A 14848-nucleotide genomic window follows, 5' to 3' on the forward strand; every position below is an offset into this window, starting at 1 on the left:
AATAACCCAACTGGTACACCCATAGATACATCCTATACGGGAACATCCATTATTCGTGTACAATAAGAATACTATTAGCTAAATGTGCTTCAGTGTACTTTATACTAAAAGTTTATTCATACGTTTGGTACTGATTTTAACCACCTAATGTAACCCTGTTTACTAATAAAGTAGAGTTAGATAATTATTAATATTGACGATTAAAACGAATTTAGGTTCAACGATTTACTCCAAATAGAGGGGTTTTCCGACCGTAGCTGTTTAATGGATGTCGATGCTGAAAAATACCCATACACAATAATAAGGGGACGCTTCACATTTACCTATCACCTTCTACAAAAATTGTTTTTAATAGCTGAAAATCGGTTGAACAGCTCGAGTACAACATCATAATATTGAAGACAAACCAATTTTAAAATTATAAACAAATTAAATTTTAACCGATTTAATATACGTTTATACAAACGTATTGCTTGGCGATGAATGTAACATTTCAAATATCATAGTCTCTCAGTCACCATAATTATTTGGTATGACACAAGTAGGTACTTGGAGGATAAAACTTAAAATCTTTAGGTCGAGATTTCAATACTGTAGTTGCAATAGTAAGTTATAAGACAAGAATTATGTTAAGAAATGAATATGCTACAATATGAATTGTGTTAAGAAATGAATATGCTAGAATATGAATGGTGTTAAGAAATGAATATGCTACAATAAAAAAAAAAAGCTATGTAAAATTAGTATAAGGTTAGAATGTTCATAATTTTGTCTGTAATTATTAGCAATGTAATTGTTTATGTGTAATGTGTTTTAGTGCATAAATGCATAGGTATAGTGTTTAATCAGGAACGTATCGCAATTTATGTCAGGCTGCTCTACATCATATCAGAGATGAGCAAAATAAATATATAATGTCTTAAAAAAAAAGAAGTTATAAGTAGTGTATAACAAATACATACCGGTACAGTATTAACAATATTTGGTCGCCATTTGAAGTAAATTTACTACTGTGAGTATGGGTACTGTTAGATACATAAACACATATGCAAACACACTTTGTATTACTGACAGTTGCTTCTCAACGTTTGTATTAATCAATAATTATTTTAAACTAGATGGTACGCTCGCTTCGCTCGCGTACCATCTAGGTCGTGCCCACAGATGGTTCTCGAATACATAGTAATTTCAGCGTTAAAAAAAACTGGCGACTTCAAATGTACATGCAGGACAATAATACATGTCGTTTACAGAAACGAATAAATAAACACGGTGATTTATGTACTCAACTAAAATTAGCACCCCGGGAATTACTTCCGAAATAGAAACTTGTCACAAAATAAGAAACAAACTGAATTTGTGTTTTGTATGTAACATTAGGGTTGAGGGATGGGGAAGAGGATGTGTGCAAAGACGAACAATTTTTATATATTCTTTATCGATTTAGTAACGAAATATGAATTGTTTTCATGTTTTACAAATAATATACCACTAAACACAGTAAAACATTGCGATTTAATACTTTGTTGAAACTGTCACCGTCATAGTCGATTGAAATAGTACAGTAGGCCTACATGTAACGATACATCACTAATACGACGTTTATATATTTTTGTAGTTATATTATTAGTTAATACAAACGTTCAGAAGGAACTGTCAGTAATAAAGTAAACACCTCTATTCGGGGAAAATCGTAAATTCGCTTTAATCGTCAATAAATAATTATCTAACTCAACTTAATTAGTAGGCCTAATGGTCAATTGTTTCTTAGAGCCAATTCATACTTAAGTTGTTTCCTAACCACCAAAGTTGTTCTGCGTTTAGGGCATGTGATCCTTCGTACTGTAGGCCTGTCCTCTACTGGCTTTACAACGCTACTCATGCCAGTGAGGGGGAGGGTGGTGGTGTTGGTGGTGGTTTAACTGCAATAATAAAGTTGATTGTACATAATAGACGGCGACTGGAAAGGCTAGCTCATTATGCGTTAAAAAAAAGATTCCACAGATTGGAAAAAAATGGATCGAATTTCTGTTATGACTGTACTTGTCTTTACGACGACTGAGGGAATAGACATTTGTGGAACAGAGATTGGAATGTTCCATTTATCGCAGATCAAAACATTTGTATAAACGTATATTAAATCTATCAAAATAGTATTTTTTAAAGAAAATCGGCCTGTCTTCAACATTATGATGCTGTACTCGAGCTGTTCAACTAGTTTTCAGCTATTAAATCAATTATCGTAGGAGGAGATAGGAAAATGCGAAGCATCCTCACATTATTGTCTGCGGTTATTTTTCAAGTTGGACATCCATTGGACAGTGTATACCACGACCACGAAACACCCCTATTTGGGGCAAATCGTTGAACCTAAATTCGTTTTAAATGTCAATAACTAATTATCCAACTCAATTTAATTAGTAAACATGGTTACATCAGATGGTTAAAATCAGTACCGAAAGTACGAACCAACTTTATATACCATCGAGTAAAAATTCTAGAAATAAACCGCGATTTATCGAATTTTGCCCTTACGTAAATTTATATATAGAAAAAAAGTTAAACGTCGTAGTGGGAGCGTTACATGTTAATTTACTATTTTAATCGACTATGATAGTGGCAGTTTCAATATAAAGTATTAAATCGCAAATTTTGAATATAAAAAAAGAGTGGAAAAAGAATATATTTACAAATTGTTCCTCTCACTTCCCCTTCCTTCAACCCTATGTTACATACAAAACACAAATTGGACTCAAACTCATTTTCTGACAAGTTTCTCTTTCGAAAGTAATTACCAGGGTGTAATTAAAGTTGACTTCATGTGAACGGCAGTATAGTCCTGCGGTACCCAACTAAGCATTGCGTACATTTTGAAAATTGACATTTTTTTACGCTGAAATTATGTATTCGAGAACCATCTAGTAACAATAAGTAAACTAATTATGAATATGAAATATCACCAGTGACTGAATCAATGTGGAAGGTTTGACATTCAAGAATATCTTCACAAGGTCAACACACTCACACCACTGACCAAACAATGATACCGATGGTTAGATAACATAATATAATAATGAGGAATTTCTGATAACGTGATATGACCACACCACCACCTTATATGAGGTTGCAACAGAATAGAGAGAAAAAGTAATACTCATAATCTAAATATAGACTGTACTCATCTCACTACGAACAAATCACAATCTACTTCCTATTTACCGCACAATATAACAACTTTACAAAAGATGTTTTCAAATGTTTCTTCTCTTCCGTGGAAACTTTAAAACTAACTACACATGCTCATTAATGAAGTCTCGTCTCAAATTTTGAAACAGAACATATTGTCATCTATTTTTATCTTTGTTTCCCACGTAAAATTGTGTCCATAATTGGGTGCGAAACATTATCAAACATTTTACACAGAAAGTTTTTTGTTTTTCAAACATGAGTTAGTCATATGGCCGAGCGGTTAAGGCAGGGGCGCCGTTTACCGTACCTAAAGAGCCAACAACAACATTGGCAAGGGTTCGAGGCTGACTCGCTCCTAGTTCTGGTGGTAGAACAAGTCTTCTCGGACTATAAACCGTAGGTCCAGTGTACACAGTTATAACCTGTGTGCACTAAAGAACCCAGTTCATTATTCGAAAAAGAGTAGGGGATTACCCCGGTGAACTGGTTCACACAATAGCCCCTGTATCAGGGGGATTACCACCTATCTGATAGGACAGTGATTAATTCACTATTGGTAGTCCTTGGCCACATTGCCTAAAGACATAAAATAAAAATAAATAAACTTATTACAATTTACACAAATTACTAGGCCTACTTAAATAATCTTCAGTTATTAACATGATGAATGGATAAAATGTGGGGCTTAGAAACCCGTTTTACAAATATTGATTCGACCAGTAAATGGTACGTTAAAAATAGTTCAGATAAAAATAGAAAGATGGTTATATTATCGCTTACAGACAACTTTGTCCAAGGGTATATCAACGTTTTATGTTTACTGTTGATACACTAACATTTTTAAAGATTATGTGACCGATACATGTAAGGATCTTTATTTACATTAGTCGCATAGGCCTATTACCTATGCCTAATAATCAATCAAACTAAAGATAGGCTCATTCTGAATTATTTGAATAAACAAATTGATAAAGTAGAGGTTAACATAAGGACAAGTTACTTTGTTCGTTCAATTTTATTTAAAGATGTATAATTATATAGGCATATGTCCCCCAAAACATGAACAATGTAGATAAATTAAATTAATTAAAACTTCGAATTGATTATTTTATAGTTTTAATAAAGTTAATCCATAATTCCTGTAAAAAATGTTCACTTATAAAATGACAAAATAAATAGAACAGAAGTAACTGAAAACCTTTATTTTCCAGAAATGGAGCCAAATAGCACAAGTTCCAGTAGCTGTGCATTTAAAGCAGTATTATAGTGTCTGAAAGTGTATGCACTTGCAGAACTAACTGAGCATGCGTGACTGAGAATTAAACTTATTTATAATATAGGTATTTTTGGAAATGTTTCACTGCTGCCAATTTAGTTGATAATATTCGAAGATAATGACAAAACAATATATGTCTAAAAACACTGTAAGGTAGCTATGTGGAGACGACACGAAGGAGCTGAGTAATTTTCGATAGATTGTTAAAAACCATGGAAATGAATCCCATTTGAAATATCTGGATAGAAAGTAGGAAAGCACCCAAGTCTGTATTTATTGTCTTTTTTTATGTTAGTCTACCTGACGACGTTTCGATTTTTGCCTGAGTTTACAAGCTCAAGCAGTATACGTTATGAAAAGCCATATGTACCAAAATATGTATCTTTTTGCTAATATTAGCCTAAGTCAAAACTCCTCTGGAACCCAGACTAGTATTGGTGTGGCTCTGCTGAGTATAAGTTCAAGTGCACTACCGGTGACTCCAAAATCTTTTCCAAGAACACGGAATAGAAATCAAAAAGAAACAACCATCAATGAGTAAAATGTAAATGAAAATTATTCAGAGTTGTAAAATGAATAAAGAAAGAATAAATATGGGACATATACTCACTAAAGGAAAAAGAAATCCATGTGATACTACCATGAACCGGGGAAAGTTTGAAGGTTGACTCTGAAGATATACAGCAGTGCATTCAAACAAACTTATCAATCCTTAAACATCACCAAACTTTATGAAGCTGTGTTTGTGTTATTTGCATTAAGAAAACATTTTTACAACAATTTTTGTTTTATTAGTTTATCTGTTCAGCAATTTATCAGTTCCATAGTTTTCAGGTTCAATAGCCGTCTATTTCAAATATAGGATATAAATGAGAATAAGTAAATAGATATTAATAATATTTATACCATAAGGGTAAAAATTCGTTTATTATTATGATAGAACTAAATTCAGTTTTATTGAATTTCACAATTGGTATAAATACATTTAGTGACGTTTCGTTAACATCATACTGTCAACTTCTTCAAACTACTGGAATAATCTGTACAGTCTTGGAGAAGCTTTTTGGTTTAATACTAATAATTTTCCAGTTAAATTCAGTTTATATGGTATGAGCTAGAGTCGTGTAGAGGATGCCGCCTCCCGCTCTGGATCGGACACTGTTTGTATTTGGATTTACAAGTTACTTTGTTCTGACTATTAAGCAAATCAACAATGATTTTGATATTTTATCCATGAAGTATGCTATTATAAAAATTAGTAAATCATTATTAATTTGAACTTTCTATCAACGTTTATTCGAATTTTTATTTTGTTTTCCCATAGTGTCAAAAAGACAAACTTTCCGATCTAGTACCGGTACGCTTTATCAACATTGGAAGTTTCCTCTTATTACTAATATCTAGCGTATTTGCATTTATGTGTTAGGTCTATTTACAACGATAATTATAATTGTTCAACAATCCCAGTAGTCTCTGATGAAACGGTAAAAGAAATCGCACAAGTGGAAAATTACGTTATTAAGGTCAATACACAGAGACGAGCGGAACAGCGCATAGACTTCACATAAAATGGGTTTGCGCTCAACCACCCATCCGCTCCGCGTTTTATGTAAATGGTCGTAGGAAAATATATATTTTATATTTTTGTTTTCCGCTTACCATTACACGCTCGTCTGTGTAAATTGACAATCGCACGTCTAATCAATAGGCCAACATTGCGGTTTACATTGAGTACATTAATAGGCCCATACCCTTTAAAAGCTAAGGTCAATATTGAATTTCCACATAGTGCCTTAATGTATGTTTCGATGTACGATGAGACAAACTAATCAGTGTCCGTGAAAAGAATTAATATTGAGGAAAGAAGCAAACTTTAACACAGTAAGTATATTTAAACGTGATCACACTGAGATTGCAGAGTAAAAGATCATTTTGCATTACTCGGAAAATTCTTACTTTGCGAAATTCTATTTTGCCAAGTAAAAATGTTGCCAAGTAATAAGAATGTTGCCAAGTAATAAGAATTAAGTTTTATTAAATTAAAGTACAAATCACAACAACTGTCAGAACTACAGAGACCCACACCAGAGCGTTAATTCCGGTGTTTTATTTTTGGTGTGACTTCAAAACACAATTGTTGAACTACTGATATCTTTATTGTAGAATCCAATAAATAGTAGGCGATAGTTGGGATTTTTTCCGTAATGTAGGCATATAAGTCTGTGTTAGTAAGAAATTAGATGGTTTTTTTTTCAGGCTACCTATTCTTCAGAATACAGAATGGCTCCCCACCCAAACGAACACGTTTTGAATCCAAAAATCGTAGGCCTACAAGAGGAAATTCAGTCATTGGAAGATCAACAGAGCCAAATCGACGAAGAGATAAAACCTCGCACCTACAAAGTAGTTCTTCCTAACGTGATAGGCATGTCATTATTTCATGCCGGGGCAGTATATGCTCTATTGTTTGTGGTTTGGAAATGCCACCTGATGACGATACTCTGGGGTAAGTAAGAACTTTTTTTTTATAGATTTCAACTCGGCTAGACTCCAGCTCCACGAATGAGATAAGAGGGTTCAGACAAGAAGCGATGCCAGAAACCAACTTAAACAGAAACAGATAAGATTTTAAAGCCTTAGTAGAGATTATTGCTTATGTTTCTTGAATTTTAAAATTCAGATTGATTCAAAATTTCTACCGATTATTTAAAAGTGCAAACATAGTTACTGAATGACCACATCTGAGTTTGTGAGAAATGAAAAACACTATACTATACAAGCATGTTTGCTCTCACTAAATTTACAAATTTTTCTTTAAAGTGGAAAGATGTTATAAATTATAAAGATGACAACCAAATAATTATGTTAATATCGTAATCTTCTTAGAAAACACGAAAACAAAAACAAAACAAAACAGAAGACAGAAAAAGTCGCAAAAGGTTTACAAATTACAAAGTATAACCACAAACATCATTGAATAGAAAATTGTTTAAATGGATAATTGTTTTCATTCTCAGCTTCATTTGTATATTTTTGGAGTGAGACTGGTATAACAGCAGGATCACACAGACTGTGGGCACATCGCAGTTACAAGGCTAAGTGGCCTCTTCGCCTCTTATTGGCTGTACTTACGCTCACGGCACATCAGGTAGGCTATGTCAAAAATGTTCCCTTTCACACATCGCCTAGAAACCCCCGGTGTGACGACTCACCGCCGTTTTGCTAGGCGATGTGCAAGGGGTATTTGTGTACCTAATTTTACTTTAGTTGTACTATTTTAGCAACACTCGTCGATAATTGACCTATAAAATGTCTTTTTTTATGGTTACTTCAATTTTGTATAGAGATTGACATAATTTCACTGATTATTTATTGTAGTAAGTGATTTTACAAAAATACATTTTAATCATAGTTTACTCTTAAATTTCTAGAATAGCGTGTTTGAATGGTCACGTGATCATCGGGTTCATCACAAATTTTCTGAGACGGATTCTGATCCTCACAACGCAAAGCGTGGATTTTTCTTCTCTCACGTCGGTTGGCTTCTGGTGAAAAAACACCCGGATGTGATCAAGGACGGTCAGAAAATTGATCTCTCAGATTTAAAAAGCGATCCTATCGTACAATACCAACACAAGTAAGAGTTGTTTTTTTAAAATAATTATCGTTACCGAAATTGTAAATTACATGGAAATTCAATTCAATAAACTTTATTGTCAAACTCCTGAATGGCTTAAAACTTTGGCTGAAAGTCGAAATCGATGGAAAGTAGTATTTAGGGATAGTAATGCAAACGATTGAAACAGCTGTTAATCTGAAAACATCATGTGATATTTCAATATCCAATGATAAACCTTATTATTACCTCATTATTATATATCAAATTACAACCTTTTAGAACTTATATTGGTCTAACACATTGTGAAGTATTCTATCCCTGAAGTTTTCCAATGTTTTATCCTGAAATTGTAGGCAAACACATAATTTGTTTTGTAGGACATCAATCATGCGTATTAGAACTGCCTTTCCATAGATACTAAACATTATAGTGGACACATTTAGAGTTCAATTTTTTTCCTTCTTATGGTTTTTACAATTTATTTTTACAATTAAAATTATTTGTATTTCAGATATTACACGATATTGATGCCACTGTTTTGTTTCATCATACCAAGTATAACTCCAACATTATGGGGAGAATATCTGTGGAATGGGTTGTTTGTTTGTGGTATTTTGCGTTACGTTGTCTCATTAAATTTTACGTGGCTTGTAAACAGCGCTGCCCACTTGTGGGGCAATAAACCATATGATAAGTAAGTATTTCATTTTATATTAAAATTTACTGACTGAAATATCCACTGCTTCCATCGAATGACTATCAAAGATGGGAGGCTATAAGGGCATTCAAAAGGGCAGCACTTCGATTCTGGACGCGTATAGTAGAACAGTAATATGGTGCGGGTCACATAATTCTCAAAATGTTCACTATTGACAATTATATTTTGTTTTTCTAGGTACATAAACCCGGCTGAGAACATCTTTGTAGCAGGAGTAACATTCGGCGAAGGCTGGCACAACTACCATCACACATTTCCCCAAGACTACCGCGCTGGAGAACTCGGCTGGCGCGTAAACCCCACTTCAATGTTTATCGATTTCATGGCTAAAATTGGCCTAGCTTACGATTTAAAAACAGTAAGCCCCGCAGTAATAGAGGCGAGAATACAGAGGACTGGCGATGTAGGTTTACGAAAATGTATGAATAAACAGGATTGAACAATAGGTCTAAACTTGGCATGCAATGTGATGGAGAAAATTAGGGGAATGTGGACAACGCAATAGGCCTATACTGTACAATTAATTTATTAAAGATGCATGATTAAAAACAAATGTTAATAAGATAAATATACATATTAATGGATCAATGGATTTAATTGTTTTTTAATGTTTTTTTTATAAGAAATTGTTAATTAAAAAGTATGTTAAAGTAAAGCTATAATGTAAACACATTTAAAAACACAATGGGAAAGTCAGAATATATAATGTGATGTACACAGAAATGTACTGTACATTATATATATGGAAATAAAAGTGGAATGAACACACGTAAGACAAAACAAAACACGTTTTAATCATCATGTATTATTGATGTAGGCCTAAGTGATGAGATCTGTTTAAGAATGCCTAATTTTTAAAAGTTATTCATATTCATTCATTATTACAGTGCATTATTTAAATGTGATATGGAATTATTTAATTAATGATAATGTATATATCGATAGTACAGGCGATGGTTTAAAATATACCGAAACATATCTACCAATACAACTTTATTTACTTTTTAAATATGTTGTTTCTTTGTGAATTTGCGTCCTTTTGGTTCAGTTATTAAATTTTTTAGTTTAAGTAATGTAACGTTATGTTTACTACGGAGGTTGGAGAAAACTTTGTTTACGTTGTTTAAAAGCTGAATTGTATTAGTAAGACATAAAAAAAGTATTATCTAATCACCAAAAGGATTATTACGGAAATATTATTATATTTTATTCCTTCTTTCACTGTATATATATATTACGATTAGTAGAAGGTGGTTTAAGTTTAATCAGAAATTAAATACACTGAAGACATAATCATTATCGATAAACAATTGTTCGATCTTTCCTTTTACCTTATTACATTGATAGCGAACAGCTGTTTAGTATACGATTGTCTGTTTATGATAAGAGGAGAATAACTGTTTGAAAGCTCTATTACTACTTTAATCTATGACTCAAGTTTAGCAAGCTGAATTTTTGTTTATTGTATTCTCTTTTGTGTGTAAAATGTGTAATAAATGGATCATTATGTATAGAATCAAGTTTAGTGTTTGAAGCGAATTATTACTAGTTGTGATTTTTTCAAAAAAGAATTCGTTTTTATTTCTGCAAAATAAACAAGGCCATATACAAATTTGAGTTAGTGTTTACTAACCGACCGACCGACAGACCGACCAAACGCCTGACATAGTGAACTGTAGAGTAGTGTTTGCACGCGACTAAAACACGCCCATTTTGTGTAAAAATCAAACATCTTATTATAGGAATATTAGATCACCAACTGCAACAATATAATCTATCCAAAAGTTAAAAACACGTTCAACAACGTTCAATAATTATTTCTATCCAATATCATGACTGTCAGCCAATCAGCAGTTGTAGTACAACCACGAGATGCAAAGATAGAACTCAACAGTATAGAGCCTCTCCTTTCTGGCACAGCGTTTAAGGGCATATTTTTTTCAAGAGGACACACTTTCCCGTCATAATTGAGGGAAATATTATAATATATTTTAACCATGGAGGTATAACCCCCAAATCCTATCAAAAGACAATTTTATGGTTGGGTATGGAAGGTGTAAATAAAAAACCGGTTTTAACCGGTATTTCATTTACACCTTTAAAATTTAAAATCTGTCCTATCTTCTGTGCCTTGTAGCTGTGTTGATGAACAAATAACATATTATTCCAATCTCAATATCTCCTACGTAAATACACTTTGGCTATTGGCTATTTGCCGGAAACAGAGATCACTGGGGTAGATTGTTCACTTTCATTAGTCACCGAACTTGTCTCCAGTTTAATTTTCTTTCTTCTTTTTTTATTTATAGAACCAGTTTCTATTTTTGGTTGCGATATCTTGTACAAATAGAACGATTTTAGGTCTATGTTCTATAAAAAAGCTCAAGCAAAAGAAATGATCATTCGACTTGTGACGGTGGACCTAAACGGACGGATCTCATTCCAAAATATATCTAAAGCAATTCGTTTCAAGATTTATTAACGTAAGTTGAGTTATCATTCTTTCAAGCTCCTGATTTTAAAAAAATGTATTTATTATTATAGGTACCACTTATAATTGTTTATAACTATTGGTTAATTCAATTAATAAATCGGTAAATGTATTCATTTGTATTATAACAAACAAATACATTGTTGGTAAACCCTGAACGTTTTACAATTGTTGGAGACAATTCACTTGTTTAGCTGATTATTGTTACCGAATGAATTGAAACATGTCAGTAGCATGCACAATTTACATTTTTAAATATGTTATCCGATGTCCGATGCTTTTAGTTTAAATTCGTCGTTGGAAATCTAATAATGTGAAACGGTTTAACAACCAAACAACATGGAAAAGGAAAAAAAATATAAAAAAATATACGAATAAAAACTTAAGACCTAAAATGTATTTATAGTAGTTATTTTTAAGTCTAGTTTTAAGTTTATTACCTGGCCATTATTCATAATATATGCATTTGTTTAAAACTTAAATTTATTTTCATGCTATTGAGAAATTGACAGTAATTATAGGTATGACACGCCCTCTACGCCGAATGTTTTAATGGAATATACGTTTTCTTTACAATAGAAAATGGCTCCAAGCCCAAATGAAGCGATTGTACATCACGCCATTTTCAAAGATGACGCAATGAAGGAACTTTTGTTTGACCAAGTTACAGAAGAAGATCAACCTACACCACGTGACTATGAAGTGGTTTGGCTGAACGTAATTATCATGGCACTGATTCATGTAGCTGCAGTTTATGGTCTGTCGCTGATTGGACAATGTGAACTGATGACGCTAATGTGGAGTAAGTTCTATAGGATAACATATGCATATAATTAAAACTATGGTGTTTTTCTAACAATTACGTTTTTATCCTTATATAGCAATTTTATTGGATTAGATTCACGCTGAAACTATATTGGATTTTCCTATAAACAGTACACGAAATTATTGACGATAACAAAGCTAGTCTTGTCAACTTAATTTGGACTATCAGTTCTGTAGAGAACTGGGTAAAATAACTTTTTTTTTCAATCTTACTGTAGGTACATTTCTATGGTTTTGGACAGAGGTTGGTGTAACAGCGGGATCACACAGACTGTGGGCACATCGCAGTTACAAGGCTAAGTGGCCCCTTCGCCTATTGTTAGCTGTACTTACTCTTACGGCACATCAGGTAGGCTTGGTAAAATATTCAAAATCGTTAATATCCATTCTATTTTGGTTAATTTTTATCTTTGCTAAATTTGTTTTTAATACCTTAATAGATGTTACATACGTCACAAGAAATGTGCTTGTTTACCGGAATGCAACCGATGTTATCTAGCTTTCTGATAGGATAAAAGTAGTTTGCAAAAAACATCAAATATAATTCTAGAGGGCGGGTGCCTATCTACTGAAGGCCATTCTATTTTTGGTCCATTTTACCTTGCTGCATATATTTATCATACTTTAATATCTTATGTTACATAAATCACAAGAAACATGCTCGTTTATGTAATATAATACAACCGATGTTATCTAGCTTTCTGTTAAAATAAAAAGCCTAAAACAACAAAATATAACTATAGAGGGCGGTGTCGATCTGCTAAATGCCATTCTATTTTAGGTTCATTTTATCCTTGCTGCATAGATTAATACCGTATATATTAATAATTATTTTATTTATTTTCTATTTTTTTATTTTATTTTTCTATTTTTTTTTAATGTTACATAAATCACAAGAAACTTACTTGCTAGATGTAATCTAGCTCTATGATAGGATAACAGTACTGTGCCTAAAACATAAACATATAACTCTAGATGGCGTATGTATATCTCCTAAAATTGTTAATGTACAATGTTGAATCATGCATTTTTATTATTTTCATACATACATAATTCAATTAACTAATGATTGATTAAATTCACATTATAGAATAGCATATTTGAATGGTCACGTGATCATCGGGTTCATCACAAATTTTCTGAGACGGACGCTGATCCTCACAACGCAAAGCGTGGATTTTTCTTCTCTCACGTCGGTTGGCTTCTGGTGAAAAAACACCCTGATGTGATCAAAAGCGGTCAGAAAATTGATCTCTCAGATTTGACAAACGATCCTATCGTAAAATATCAACACAAGTAAGATGTTTTGTTAACTCTATAAGAAAATTGTTGTTACTTTGCCGGGCAGTATAACTGTCACTTATCCTGCACTACGTTAAAATAATAAATAATCTAGAAACACATTTCTGTCTACTAAGTTTAGGTTGTGACGTAGGCCTACGATAAAAAGGAAACAGTATTAACATATTCCTTTGTTCTTTTGTAGGTATTACTTTGTTATGATGCCCCTGTTTTGTTTCATCATACCGAGTTTAGTTTCAACGCTATGGGGTGACACTGTATGGAATGGGTACTTCGTTGCTGGGGTATTGCGCTACGTGTTGTCATTGAATTGCACGTGGCTGGTCAATAGTGCTGCCCACATTTGGGGCAATAGACCATATGATGAGTAAGTTAACCCTTCAGTAACCATGGACTTGCTGTGACTTTTGTTAGATAAAATGGATGGATACTTATAGTAAAAATTCTTGAAATTTGAATTTCGTTTTTCTTGCAGGAATATTAACCCGGCAGAGAACATATTTGTAGCTGGTCTAACAGTTGGCGAGGGCTGGCACAACTACCATCACACATTTCCTCAAGACTACCGCGCTGGAGAACTCGGCTGGCGCGTAAACCCCACTACGATATTTCTAGACTTCATGGCTAAACTTGGCCTAGCTTACGATTTAAAAACTGTAAGCCCAGCAGTAATAAAGGCAAGAATAGAAAGAACTGGCGATCAGAAATTACGAAACATTGGAGATAAGCACGACTGAACGTGAACATAAGTAATATTGTGACTCAACGTTATACGACCAAGAAAGAGAAGTAGTAGTAATTTAGAAGCGTAAAACACTATTATATAAAGTGAGGTGAAGGCCTAACCTGTACCATCGCAACCACATTTTATTTATTTCATTACATCATTTATTTCTGAAATTTAGCTTTGATAAAATATCGGGTTGTCGATTTGTCACAATTCAGATATTCACAAGAATAATAATAGTTATAGAGTTACATTTCTTTATACAAAAAATACACTTCGACGACGGTTTTTAGTCGCGTGCAACGCGAATCTACAGCTCACTATGTCAGTTGGTTGGTCGGTTGGTCGGATGGTCGGTCGGTAAACACTAAACACTAAACACTAACGCGACTGCGTTATAGTTAGTGTCGTGAATACTATTAAGATGAATCTGTATACAGTAACTGGAGTATTTCCCCTGGTTCAGTCTTAAATAGTATTCCTGAAGGAGACCGACGATAGACAATGAAAGGAAAGAATGTAAAAAAAACGGCAGCTGACAAAGACAATAGAAATGAAATGAGAAAACAAAAGACGCTAACTCAAAGCAGAAAGGTAGAGTGTACACATGGCAGCCGGTGGGCTGTCAATCTGCCAGGTACTTTTTGAAACATTCTTGGGCCTAGCAAAACAGCAAAGAAATTTCAGATTTGAACTATGAA

At 33.2% G+C, this 14848-nt stretch overlaps 2 protein-coding genes across 2 annotated transcripts; both read left to right on the forward strand.

Moving 5' to 3' along the window:
- Positions 1-6541: 6541 nt before the first annotated feature.
- LOC140051036 (stearoyl-CoA desaturase 5-like) lies at positions 6542-10322 on the forward strand. Its single transcript, XM_072096106.1, has 6 exons — positions 6542-6580; positions 6722-6971; positions 7483-7613; positions 7897-8102; positions 8596-8778; positions 8980-10322. Exons 2-6 carry the CDS (start codon positions 6746-6748, stop codon positions 9239-9241), a joined length of 1008 nt encoding a protein of 335 aa, XP_071952207.1. The 5' UTR covers positions 6542-6580; positions 6722-6745; the 3' UTR covers positions 9242-10322.
- A 1553-nt stretch (positions 10323-11875) lies between these two features.
- LOC140051735 (stearoyl-CoA desaturase 5-like) lies at positions 11876-14292 on the forward strand. The gene is made up of 5 exons (XM_072097029.1): positions 11876-12095; positions 12337-12467; positions 13209-13414; positions 13605-13787; positions 13896-14292. Exons 1-5 carry the CDS (start codon positions 11876-11878, stop codon positions 14155-14157), a joined length of 1002 nt encoding a protein of 333 aa, XP_071953130.1. The 3' UTR covers positions 14158-14292.
- Positions 14293-14848: the final 556 nt, after the last annotated feature.

The sequence above is a fragment of the Antedon mediterranea genome, chromosome 6, assembly GCF_964355755.1.
Source record: "Antedon mediterranea chromosome 6, ecAntMedi1.1, whole genome shotgun sequence".
In the NCBI taxonomy this organism is placed as follows: domain Eukaryota; kingdom Metazoa; phylum Echinodermata; class Crinoidea; order Comatulida; family Antedonidae; genus Antedon; species Antedon mediterranea.